Source organism: Drosophila rhopaloa, unplaced genomic scaffold (genome assembly GCF_018152115.1).
Source record: "Drosophila rhopaloa isolate 14029-0021.01 unplaced genomic scaffold, ASM1815211v1 contig_164, whole genome shotgun sequence".
Classification (NCBI taxonomy): domain Eukaryota; kingdom Metazoa; phylum Arthropoda; class Insecta; order Diptera; family Drosophilidae; genus Drosophila; species Drosophila rhopaloa.
In genome coordinates this window covers 1,131,669-1,145,435 of record NW_025335044.1, presented here as the reverse complement: position 1 = coordinate 1,145,435, position 13,767 = coordinate 1,131,669, and the positions used below count along the sequence as shown (strand labels likewise).

At 35.7% G+C, this 13,767-nt stretch overlaps 1 protein-coding gene across 3 annotated transcripts in view; it reads left to right on the top strand.

Annotated features, from left to right (window-relative positions):
- The first annotated feature begins 2,063 nt into the window (after positions 1-2,063).
- The window catches only part of LOC108043638 (calcium-transporting ATPase type 2C member 1), a 56,565-nt gene continuing 44,861 nt past the window's right edge, over positions 2,064-13,767 (top strand). For all 3 annotated transcript variants that reach the window (XR_006417509.1, XR_006417510.1, XM_044458322.1), the window contains exon 1: positions 2,064-2,614. Coding sequence is in view for 1 of the 3 variants with exons in the window: in XM_044458322.1 (XP_044314257.1) it covers positions 2,255-2,614 (360 nt within the window). In the remaining 2 variants the exon portion in view is untranslated. The remainder of the gene's footprint in view (positions 2,615-13,767) is intronic.

Genomic DNA, 13,767 nt, shown 5'->3' with positions numbered 1-13,767 from the left:
AAATATAAAATTATATTGCTATAACGCATTAAAAAAACCTTACTTTTTCACGCTCTACTAGTAAGTTATTATATATTTATATTTTATTATCATTTTAGATACCCTTCACGCCGTCAAAAAGAAGGTGCCCAAGAGCACCGAAACCTAAAACAACTGAAAATGTAAACTGAATTAAGATTAAGATTTAGATTTATAATAAATACCAATAAATGAGAGAAAAAATGATAATTAAATAAATGGAAATATTGATGAAATTTTGTGTCTATTTACTGATGAAAACGAGATGAATTCCCGATGAAATTATATGATTATTAACGGATTAAAATGAGATGAATTCATTTCTATTTTGTATGAAAATTCATTAATTAATCATCACCAGTGATGATTTTTTGGTATTGATTCATAAATTAAAAGGTGATTACGGAACTGCAGGGTACCCTTACTTCTACAGACATATGCACACCTCAAGGCAATAAGTAAAGTGGATTAAAATTTTTTTTTTATAGTCAGTTACAAAGAATTACCTTATTGTATTTTAATATTTATTAACGAAAAATCTGACCAAAAAATTTAAAATTAAAACACAAATGTATTAAATTCATTGTAAATATATATATGTGCATTTTTAATAATTATTACAAATTTTTATTAAGCTAAAATTTATTCCAATTTTAATAATGTATGTGTTCCCTTTGCTTTTGAGCCTTTAATCAGGCAATTTGGCATTGAATTCATTCTGCAACCAAAGCGCACTTTACATTTTTAATAGATTCAATCTGACTTTCCGTTTTGTAAATCCTGGCTGCAAGTGGAGCTTATCAATTGGGTTTAATTCAGAAACTAAACGTCTTTGAAGCGTTGTCCTGTTGGAAAGTCCATGTATCTTCGCCTAAAAAAATCAATTAATTCGTTGTGCAGTAACTGAATACAGATTTCCGATTTTTTTTTGTTTGTTTCTTTTGGACAGCGATCATTTTCATCCGAAGAAATAACGTTCCGGGATTCTTAAGCTAAAATTTGTTCCTGCCAGCAAATGCCAACCGAGCCCAAAAGTGGCATTGCAAAAGCATCGGTACAGCCGATGCTGTAATTAAACTGTAAATTACGTTTAATGCTGTTTTAGTTACTTATTATTGCACCTGTTGTCGATGTGACTTTCTCTTACACTGCGTTTGATCTGCCCAAAGCCATTTGGATTTTCAAAAAAATTTACGACGGAAACTGGCTATACCAGTTAAAAGTTTGCAACGCAGTGAAAGGTACATTTCCGACCCTATAAAATATATATATTATTGATCAGGATCACCAGGTGAGCTGATCTAGTAATGTCCGTTCGTCCGTCTGTCCCTTTCTAAGCAAACTAGTGCTACTCGTCATTATCGTATAGCTGTCATAGGAACAATTGGAAAAAAGGAGTGTGTGTGCTAACAGTTTTAATTTGTTTTTTCTGTGTTTTTTTTGTGTACACTGTGATCTGACAACAGGCACTTTAAGATTACATTTACATGAATGTAAAAAGAAGTATTTGCCCTATGGATACGAGGAGCGCGGAGAAACTCATATTTATCGGGAAACCCAGAACGAATTAATGGATCCGGGAAGGGAAGATGAAGTCCTTGGGTCGAGACTGGTCTAATTGTTGGCAGTTCTAGTGATATGTATATGTACATATTTCTGATGCCCATTTACAGAACGCCCGTCTGAGTAGAACTTTCCTCCAGCGCCAATTCCCCAAAAGCAGTGGACAAAAGATTCTACTTGCTAATGTAACAATTTTATTGGTTATTATCCATTTTATATTGTGGAAAAAATGGTTCGCAAAACTCTTTCGCAACAACTCATTACAGCGGCTGTGTAGGGACCGTATGAGCAGGAGAATCATTGACACATGTGTAGAAGCTGCTGCACAACGTAAAAATACATATGTAGCAATGGCCTTTTCTTTACAGTATAATATTCCAATTAGCCAGTGACGGAAGTGACTAGTATTTTTAAGGATACCAAGATAGTACATTTTTGGTGAATGGCAATTGCGTCGCAATAGCCGTGGTCACACTGAGCGCAGCCTGCGGACGTGTTGGACGCGACAAACGCGCACTCCGATTCGAAAGCCCAACTATGTGTTACCGTGCGGGCCGTTCTTGACGCGGAAAAATCGATTGTGTCCGTGTGATTATTTTTGTTTTGGTTTGCGGCCTCTCGCCCCCGTAATCCCGCGCGGCCTCGGCCACATGACTCATGCCAGGCAGCAACAATGAAAAACCACAATAAGTACGTCAAATTGCCCCAAGACCTCGATTTGAGTTTCCACCGTGATTTGGACTTGCTGCCGGACACGGCGGCTGACATTGACGCAGAAATAGACGCGGATGTGGCCGCCCTCAGTGTGAACGTGCCCCCGGCTCCGGGCCTGGACGAGGACTACGACGACGAGGTAATCATCGCCCCCGGCGGGGGAGGCCTTCGACTAGCTCCCACGGCAGCGGAGGCAGTGGCGGCCCGCAGGCAGCAGCAGCAGCAGCGCAGGCAGAGGAAGCATCAACTGGAGCAGCAGCAGCAGCAAATCCTGGCCAGCAGCAAGATCTGCGGCCTGGGCAACGACAGTGTAATCGAGGTGAGTTCCTCCGGCGAAGGCAAAGGGGGATCTAGGGTAAGACTCTGTGAGATATTTCGAATACTTTTGGGGGAACTGGGTTCGAGCCGGGAGTAGGCTTCTTTCACCGCCTACAACTTGTGGCTGGTGGGGAGTCCTAGAAATAAAAACATTCTGCGAATTCGAAAGCAATCAAAAGAGCGCGTAAGCACCAGACGAAGGAGCGAAAAAATCGATAAGCGACAAAGAAATATTCTGTCATTTGTGGCAACCCCCGTGGACGCTTGCTCGGGGCTCCCCAGTCAATCCCTGTTGATTTTTTAATCGGGGAGTGGGAACGGCACGCAGGTGGGGAGACAGAGACACGGACGGATTTGTTCAGCGGAAGTGTTCTGTGTACTAATGCGATCTGATTGTAATCAAGTTTGTGTTGTCACAGTATTAAACGCTTTCTGGAGATATGGCCGAAATTAAAAATAACCAATGTGTTCTGGATAGGCCATGTCATCCATTTTCCGCACTCTAGATAATGTATCAAGAATTCCAGTGTCCTAGAAAGCCTCGGAGCAACCCTGGAAAATCAATCGAAAGGTCCTTAATTCCGCCTTCGCAGCTTGTTAATAATTCAGCTTGATGTGGCCACAGGGCAATAACTGTGGTACCAACGCTCTTTTCAATCAATAATGCGTCAACCGTGTCAATCATAACCCTGTTCCCCTTATTGACCCTAAAACATGGTTAATTGAGTCACGATGTACTAAGATTTGGTCGGCAGGTGCAAGCACCGCACCACGTCCACGGTGTAATTGTTGTTAGACTTCTAGCCTGAGTGGAAAGCTTCGACAAGCTTGTCAATCTCTTTGGAGCTTATTCTGTGGGCTCTGCATCTTGCAGAGGCGTACTAAATTGATTTTGTAGTGGCACGATGATGTTTCGACGCAATTATTTTGTGTTTTAAGACAAACGATTGGCTAGTAATAGAACACACCTATTATTTTTAAATCAATCATTTTTCTCGCTTATTCTATTTTATTTTTAGCTACTAACACGTAAATGTCGCTTTTATGGATCAATTCGCAGTCTAGAAACAAATTACAATTTAACAAAAAATTAACAAAAAAAAATTTCACAGGAACTCGATATTTGGGTGCTCCTGAGTAATAGGTCCACACAAACGACTGTTCTATCACCCACCGGTGATCGATTTTGTGTTCCTGTGTTAAAGAATTTTTAGTGTTATTAGACAACAAAATTGTCTACAAACACGACAATTAACAAAAATTTGCTATGCTCCAAACGATTTGGCACGTGCTTGCATACTAAGAGTTTTAGGCCCCGTTTAAACTTGGGGTCCGTAATTACGTTTTGGGTCAAACTCAGTTTTTTTTGAAAAGGTTTAGCATGGGGACCCAGAGATGGAAATTTCTTCTCTATTTTGTCCTATCGCTTTACAATCGTGGGCTATCGTGGACTATAAGGTAAAAAAAGGAAACAAGATATAACTTCCCTGTTACTTAATATACACCCATAAACTACGATTTCTAGTCTTTTCTACAATTTCAGAATAACATTTTAACATTTAACATTTATTAAAATGTGACATTTATTAAATGTGTTTGTTATTGCCATTAATATCTATTAATTTGTAATTAATTACTAGTAATTTTGTCAGTTTTCCCTGATCAAGAATTTTTTTAATTTATAAGGTCAAAAAAAGAATAGTTTTTTCTTCACTGACGTTAAGAAAAGCTCTCGACTTAAAATTTTTATACCCTCTGCAAAAAAAAAAGTATAACTATTAAAAATCAAAAAAATTCGTTGTTTTTACTCTTAAAAACCATTATTTATTTTTGGTAAAATGTTAGCTTTGCTGAGACGTGCCGAATGCGAAAATGTTAGAACGTGTATCTAATTATACTTTGTATCGAATTATACTATCAACAATTGTATTTTAAACAACAAATCAAATACCAATTAGTCAGATATTATTAACACCGTAATGTTGACAAGTTTTATATGGAATGACCGAATAAATTTAAATAAATTTTTCAAATAAGTTAGCCTAAACTTCTGTTGAGATTTTACCTAGAGATTTAAACGTTCTACTTCTGCTTTTGCTGACTGTGGTTACTCGTGCTCGTTACATTTGAGACACTCATTTCTGGGGCATTTCATGCTCGTTATTATGGATTGCTCGTTGGCTCAGGTCACTGCAATCTAACCTAGATTTATTCACTTGCAGTTGTTTTTTTAACTACACGTATACAAAATGTGGCTTGTGCTACGTTCTATTTTAATTCCAAGTCCTACTCGTCGTGTTACTTTCTGGTTGTGCTTAGATTCCGGCAAGGTACTTTAAAATTTTATTAAAAAGCTCTTTTCTTCAAGAAGATTTTTGAATATTAGAACATAATGCGATTTCATGGACCGAAAAAAATATTGTAACAAATCTGTTAAATAACAGTCTTTCAAATACATGCTTAGATAGCATTCCCAAAACTTTCTGCAGACATGAAAGCTTTATCAACATTTATTATAATCATAAACGAAAAATTCAAAATTATTATTATAAATTCAATCAAAAGATTGTAACGCAGTGAAGGTGTCTCCGACCCTATAAAGTATATATATTTTTGCTCAGCATCACCAGGAGAGCCGATCTAGCCATGTCCGTCCGTCCGTCTGTCCGTCTGTCCGTTTCTACGGAAACTAGTGCCCCAGTTTAAAAGCCATCTGCTTGAAACTTTTCCAAAAGTTGTCTTTTTATTGAAGGTAGTATATAAGTCGGAAAGAGCCAGATCGGGCGACTATATGATATAAAAAGTTTTACTTTGTTGTTTTTTTGTTCTTGGGGATTTGGTAATATTTAAATATTATGGAATTACGGTTTTAATTAAATTAAAATCGGTTATCTATATCTTATAGCTCCCATAAAAAAATCAAAAACTAAAAATTAAAAAAAATATTTTGAATTTTTTTCTATTTATCAAAATATTTCTATTAGATACAGTAATTATTTACTATATCAAAATTACGCTTTCAGTTTTGTCAAAATCGGACAACAATATCATATAGCTGCCATAGAAACGATGGCAAAATGCAGTGCAAAATCGACATAGCTTCATTGTTTTTAGTAATATAGGCATAGAAATCGAAATGTAGTGTTTTTGTAATAAACTTCTGCTTGCCGAAGTTGGCTTACTTTCTTGTTTTTGAGAAGTAAACAAAAAGCTGTTTGATAAAAACTTTTTAAAATATTTAAAAATATACCGTAAGAAAAGACAATTTTAAAATAATAAATATTTATGTTACCTTAAAAATCCTCATTAGACTTTAGCTGGTTTTTCCTTTATTTTCGACCATATTACAAATAAAACTAATATGCTGTTTTAACGACTTGCATTGCCATTGTACATACATTTTAGATAGGAAAGGTAAAAACATTTTTCCTGTCGAAAAATAATATATAATTAGGAATTTTAAAATAAATAGTTTCGAAAAAAATTATGGTGCCCAAAAAATATGCATAAAAGGAAGAGCGCGATTTTAGGGAGCGAAATATAGCGTGAGCCACATTTTTGTGTATCTAAAGTGCCTTTAGTTGCCTTATTTTATTTGCTTGGGTAAATATAATTTGCACTTTTAATTGCCCCACAGATAAAGAGAGAACAAGAAAAATTTATTCTCTTCCTGCGGGCATCAACTCAAAGTTTTAAAATTGTATGTTGCATTCGTTGCTGTAATACTTTCTAAATTTGAGTATACTTAGTAAGATCTGCGCATCAGCAGGCCAATAGTAATGTTTATCATTGTATTAAAATACATTTAAGTTGGCATTTCATAATTTTATTTTCACCACTTTACCCAAATCAGCTCGAGGTAGAAATGGTAAAATTTCCAATTTAAATGTCATAACTGGAAAACTGATTTATTTACCAGCAGAGTAAGTCCTTAACACGAAAAGCTTTTTTTATTTATCCACAAAAATGATTGTGCAGACCACAAAGTTTTAAATTGAATTAATTGCGTGCAAAATTCCTAAAAGCGTATAGAGCACAAAGCCACTAACTGTTGGTTGGCTTCCTTTCCTGAACCCCTTTTCTTCGCTTTTAGGTTGTCGTCACTCCTTTAAAAACTTGTAGAAGAATAACTTTGGGGGTCCTTGCTTGGAGCGGCATCCGTCAAAAAAGCGTTTCAGGAAATTTATATTGAGTCAAGGCTACCAACCGAAACATTGAGAAGAATGACCAGAATATAGCCTCTAGAAGCGTTTACTTCGATGAAGGAATATTAGAAAAAAAATCAGATTTAAAATTATGTGTATTATTTTTATATACGCCTTTAAATGCTCCCAAAAAACTTTAATTAGTTTGGTAGCATTTGGCCACACAATCTATAACTACTGAGTTTGGCAGCTTATTACTTGTTGTTCCGCTATGTCTGCTCGTCTTTCGCAAATAAAACAAGAGAGAACGCTATAGTCGGGTGCCCCGACTATCAGATACCCGTTACTCAGGTAAAGGGAGTGCGAGGGAGATGGAGATAGAAACTTTGATCACGCATAACTTTTTAACGAATGGTCCGATTTGAAAAATTTCTTTTACATTTCGATAGGTATTGATAAACACAATAAAACTGCATTTTTACTTTTCCGAAATATTTAAATTTTTAAAATCGTATATAAGCGATTGTGGGCGTTAAAGGGGGCGTGGCACCTTTTTGAAACAAACTTGCGCTGCGTAGGAACTTCTAGAATCTGCATGCAAAATGCCAATCTTCTAGCTTTTATAGTTTCCGAGATCTCAGCGTTCATACGGACGGACAGACGGACAGACGGACATGGCTATATCGACTCGGCTAGTGACCCTGATCAAGAATATATATACTTTATAGGGTCGGAAACGCTTCCTTCTAGCTGTTACATACTTTTGCACGAATACAATATACCCTTTTACATGTGATAAAAAACTGGCAACTGTGTTTGCTTATTTTGTTTCTGTTCCTGGTTGTAATGCATGGAGGACCTTGCGGCAGCCAGAAGTCAAACCAAGGTGATGAAAATCTCTAAAAAGGCCCCACCGGGAGGCAATTTTTTGTCTCAGTACAAACAAAAAGGCAGCATTTTGCCCTTATTTCCAAGCGTAAGCTTTCTTGTGCGGGCAACTTTAATACCCATGCAGAGGGTATCGTTATTAAAATCTAAAAATCTTCTTGAAGGAATTAAGCTGCATGTATGTATGTTTCGTTAATCAAATATTTTGTGTTTGTTCCTATTTTTTAAACCAGCATGAAAATTTGTAATCAGACTTTTACAAAAAAATCAAAAATATTTGTTATATAAGTTTTTTATTTATAGGAATATAAAATAATTGTTTTTTGAGATTATGTAAATATAAATTTCTGTTAATCGTTATATTGATTATTATTTTGATCTAGTCTGCTCAGCTTGCTTGATCGTACGGACATTTAGCATAGGTCACTATCGCATGTTGGTGTACAGGGCAGAGTGAACCACTTATTCAAAATATTTTAATATGTCGTAGAACAAGCCACGTAAAATCAATTTGCAATATTTATACCCTTGCAGAGGGTATTATAATTTTGGTCAGAAGTTTGTAACGCAGTGAAGGAGACGTTTCCGACCCCATAAAGTATATATATTCTTGATCAGGATCAATAGGGGAGTCGATATAGCCATGTCCGTCTGTCCGTCTGTCCGTCTGTTTCAATACCGTTTGTGAGCTCAGTTTAAAAGCTAGCGATCTGAAACTTTCACACGCGTCCTAAAACATGTGTACGCAGATCAAGTTTGAAAATCGCCCCGATCGGACGTCTATATCCTATAGCTCCCATAGGAACAATCGGATATATCTAGCAAAAATTGATGATATTTCGCGTAAAAAGCAGCTATTGACATGAATTTTTCCAAATCGTATTTTTTTATGCATACCTTGATCAGGGTAAAAGCGCGTGGCAATCGGACGTCTATATCCTATAGCTCCCATAGGAAAAATAGGGTAAAATCGGTCCAAATTTTATGTTTTTCAGAATATTTCGCGCTGTGTAAAAGCTATTGCTATACATTTTTTCAAATCGTATTTTTTTATACATTCCTTCATCAAGGTGAAAGCGGCTGATCGGACGTCTATATCCTATAGCTCCCATAGGAACAATCGGATATAACTTTCAAGAATGGAAAATATTTTGTGCAGTGTAAAAGCTATTAACATAAATCTTTCCAAATCTTATTTTTTTATGCATACCTTGATCAGGGTAAAAGCGCTGCGATCGGACGTCTATATCCTATAGCTCCCATAGGAACAATAGGGTGAAATCGGTTAAAATTTAATGATTTTTAGGATATTTCGCACAGTATATAAGCAATTGACATGAATCTTTCCAAATCGTATTTTTTTATGCATACCTTGGTTATGATAAAAGCACGTGACGATCGGACGTCTATATCCTACAGCTCCCCATAGGAACAACAGGGTGAAATAGGTCCAAATTTGATGATTTTCTGAATTTTTCGCGTAGTGTGTAAGCTACTGACATAAATTTTCCAAGTCTTATTTATTTACGCATATCTTGATTAGGGTAAAAGCGCTTGCCGATCGGACGTCTATTTCTTATAGCTTCCGTAGGAAAAAATAGTTAAAGGCTGCGAAAGTATCCCTATTTTTCTATTTTTATATGACATTTTTGCAGTATAAAAGCAATTGACATTAAACGATGAAAATCTAGTTTATTTATGTATACCTTATTCCTTTGGCTACTTTTTCAGTTTTAGCAATTTCGGCAAAGTCTGCAAGGGTATTAAAACTTCGGCTTGCCGAAGTTAGCTTCCGTCCTCGTTTTCTATTTAAATATGTTCCAAAACAAGCCTTGCAAAAAGTTTCCAAAACAAGCAATGCGGAACACTCCTCCTTGCCTCTTTTGTGATTCTCCAGATATTAAAAAACAAGAAAGGAAAGCTAACTTCGGGGAGAGCCGATGTTGATATGCCCCTGCAGAATATTTTGTAAATAATATTCTCCAAAATTATTCATATGATGCATTCTTAATACTTATAAAATATCCCAACTTCCTAACTTTAAGAACACCAAAGTTATGGCATTTCCAATCGTTCAGTTATATGTCAGTTATAGGATATATTCGACCGATCCTTATGAAATTTGGTCGGTCGGATTGATTGGCCAAAAATAAAACCCATAGAAAATACAAATTTTACAAACACCAAAGTTATCAAGCAGTTATATGGCGGCTATAGGATATAATCGGCCGATCCCGGGCGTTCCGACTTATATACTGCGTGCAAAGGAACGAAGGGTGTGTTCAAAGTTTCGATTCGATATCTTTAAAACTGAGAGACTAGTAGAAACATGCTTATATCAATTCAGGACGCGATCCTGATCAAGAATATATATACTTTATACAGTCGGAGATGTCTCCTTCACTGCGTTGCACACTTTTGCCCAACATTATAATACTCGCAGATTATAATACTTGCAGAGGGTATTATAATTTCAGTCAAAAAGTTTGCAGACATTTGGAGACATTTCCGATCCTATAAAGTATATATATTCTTGATCAGCATCACAAGTGGAGTCGATATAGCCATGTCTGTATGTATAACAATGAAGATATGTCGATTTTGCCCTGCATTTTGCCATCGTTTCTATGGCAGCTAAATGATATTCTTGTACGATTTTGATTTAATTAAAACCGTAATTCCATACAATTTGAATATTACCAAAGCCCAATAAACAATAGAAAGACAAATTTTGGGAAATTTTCTAGCAAATAGCTTTAAAACTGAGCAACTAGTTTGCGTAGAAACGGACGGTCGAATATGGCTATAATGGGTAATAACAACGCAGTAAAGGAGATATTCGCGATCCTTTAAAGTACATATATTCTTGATCAGCATTACCAAGAGAGTCGTTCATCCATATTCGACCGTCCGTTTCCATATATAGAATTATAGTCGTTTCTGGAATATTTAATTTCTGTAATAGCTGCAATCGTATATAAACTTGCTGTACATTTTAAATGTCGTCAGACATGGTCCAACCCTAGAGCGCTGAAACACAAATTTGTAAAAGACTTCTATTCAGAATCCGAATCTTATAAATAATTTGTTTTTACATTTGTCACACCGGACAGCTTCTTAGCGGCTGCAAGCAGCAAATGACAGTTGAACTTATCCTGATAAGGGTAGTAGACCGGGCGTAGCAAGAGACAGCTGCAATTGTCATTTGGAAGGGAAAATGTTGAGTAAACATTTTTTGTTGACTGCTTTATAATTCTCAAGGATCCCAGTCACGGTTAGAGAGCCAAACTTATTTTACGAAGCAATTCAATTCACTCAGGAAGAGTGGCATGTGGGAACATCTGAGAGGGCGGACAAGTCGTCAGCCTTGTTATGACAAGCATAAATCATTTTAATTGACATTGAGAAATACAAACAAAAAACATTTAAAGTTAATTGATAAGTAATAAAAAATGAGCAGCCTGTAAGTCCTTGAAACCGAAATCGTCCTGAAGTTTTAGTTTCATGGGGCCTATTGATTTTTATTAACCAATAAGTTGTATGGTTGTCCAGAAAGAACGTTCAGAATATTTATAATTTATTTCTGTCGCCTCGAATTTACCTGCTTTTTGATGCTGCGTGCCGAATAATTTTAAAAAGTGTATTTTGGTGTATTGGCCGTTTTAGTTGCTTAGAAGCTTAGGGCGTACAAAGTATATCTTTTTTATACCCGTTACTCGTAGAGTAAAAGGGTATATTGTATTCGTGCAAAAGTTTGTAACAGCTAGAAGGAAGCGTTTCCGACCCTATAAAGTATATATATTCTTGATCAGGGTCACTAGCCGAGTCGATATAGCCATGTCCGTCTGTCCGTTTGTCTGTCCGTCTGTCTGTCTGTCTGTCTGTCTGTCCGTATGAACGCTGAGATCTCGGAAAATATAAAAGCTAGAAGATTGGCATTTTGCATGCAGATTCTAGGAGTTCCTACGCAGCGCAAGTTTGTTTCAAAAAGGTGCCACGCCCCCTTTAACGCCCACAATCGCTTATATACGATTTTAAAAATTTAAATATTTCGGAAAAGTAAAAATGCAGTTTTATTGTGTTTATCAATACCTATCGAAATTTTTCAAATCGGACCATTCGTTAAAAAGTTATGCGTGATCAAAGTTTCTATCTCCATCTCCATCTCCCTCGCACTCCCTTTACCTGAGTAACGGGTATCTGATAGTCGGGGCACCCGACTATAGCGTTCTCTCTTGTTTTCTGATTAAATTTCCGCGAAACTAAAAGGTTTTCCAAAAGTCGTGCTGATCAACACATAAATTATTCCAGTTTCCTAAAAGAAATCGTCCGACAAAGTCTCAAAAATTTTAATTTTTTAAAATCGTTTAAAAAAAAACTTTTTGTGTAACTTTTAAACGGAGCCTTATTTTCAACAAGAATACAATTAAGCTACAAAACTGAATCATTTTCCCAAATCGACTACACAGTTCCTATTATCTAAGTTTTTCCAGCCATTTCTCCTTAAACAATTCATTTTCGACAGCACCATTTTTTTTTAGCTATTGCTTTCGATTGGTGATGAACGGCCCATCAAAGCAGATTTTCAATTCTGCGACTATATGCACACTCTCCTGGTGCTGTCGGCCACATGTAAGAATGTACAAATATTCTTAATTAGGATCAATAGTCGATTCGATCTAGACATAGTCCATATGACCGTCGAGATCTTGAGAACTACTACATCTATAGAGTTGGATTTAACATTATTCGGTCAATATCCATCGACATACTTAAAATTTATTACTTAAACTTTTTAAGTATTAGGTTCATATATTTGAGAGAGCGTAGGAACTGTTAGCAGGAGACGGTGAGGCCGCTTGCCCTCAGCCCCGTGTTGGCACTGCAGTTTGGCAGAAAAAAATTCTCGAAATTACCCATCAGAATGTTAAATTTGAAATTTGTTAGCTGATTAACGACACTCGACCAAAGCGTTTCCTTTAAACTTAAAACTCATCAGGTTGGACAAGGATATTCAGCACTTATGACACTAAAATTGTGTGAATGTCAAAGTTCAAAAGAATTTATTGAAATTACATTAAAAGATATTCAAATCATTTCCTTTTAACAAATGGTTGAAAGATTTTCCTAAAAATGTTTAAAGGATTTCCAGGTGAAAGTGGAAGTTATTTGTGCCCCGAAGGGTTTAAGGAGTTGTTCCATGTTTTCTTTTCAGCCGCTTTATGAATTTAAATATTCAACCTTTCCTTCATTCCGATGACACAACATGTTTAAGCCTTTCACTTGTTGGTGGGACTATCAGTAGTTGAACTTTTCGTAGGACCATAAACCCCTTTTATGGTTTTTTTTTCTCTTCTTTTGTTTCCTTTTGTAAGGGATGATAGTCTTGTCCAATTCAGTTACCCAACAAAACAGACGTCTTCAATGATCAACTTTAAGAATACATTTAGCACTTCATTTTATCTAATTTAATTTTTCTATATCTATTATCTATTTTCTCATATCAGATGTATATCATATTATGATATTTGTAATAAGAGAATAGTATTTTTCATTTGCCATATAATTATGGTCTTGGTGTTAAGCGAATGGTATTTTTAAATATCGGCTGATATTATTTTCTTATGAGCTTGTTATTAATTTTATTTTATAGTGTTATCTCACAGTAAAATTTGTGTGAAATTTAAAAATATATTTTATTTTAAATAACATTTATTTGAATCAAAATTTCTTAATTTACTGATTCTAAGCATTTTTTCTTACATTTGTATACCCTTGTAGAGGCTATTATAAAATTGGTCTGAAGTTTTTAATGCAGTGAACGAGGCATTTTCGACCCTATAAAGTATAGATACTTCCGATCAGCATGACTAGACGAGTTGAAATAGCCATGTTCGTCTGCTTCTATACTTAAAATGTCGATGTTTTTTGTGAGTTTAAAATAAAGATTCTTACTTATCAGATATCCTATACCTAAAATAAAAACGATCAAGTCAAAATTGATTAACAAAATACCTTTTAGCAGTAAAATGAGAAACTGGCCCTTAGAGAGATACCGCGAGAGGACGTACATTTTTTTTTTTTATTTCTGAAAAGTCTGTATTAACCTTTCTGCTTGCCA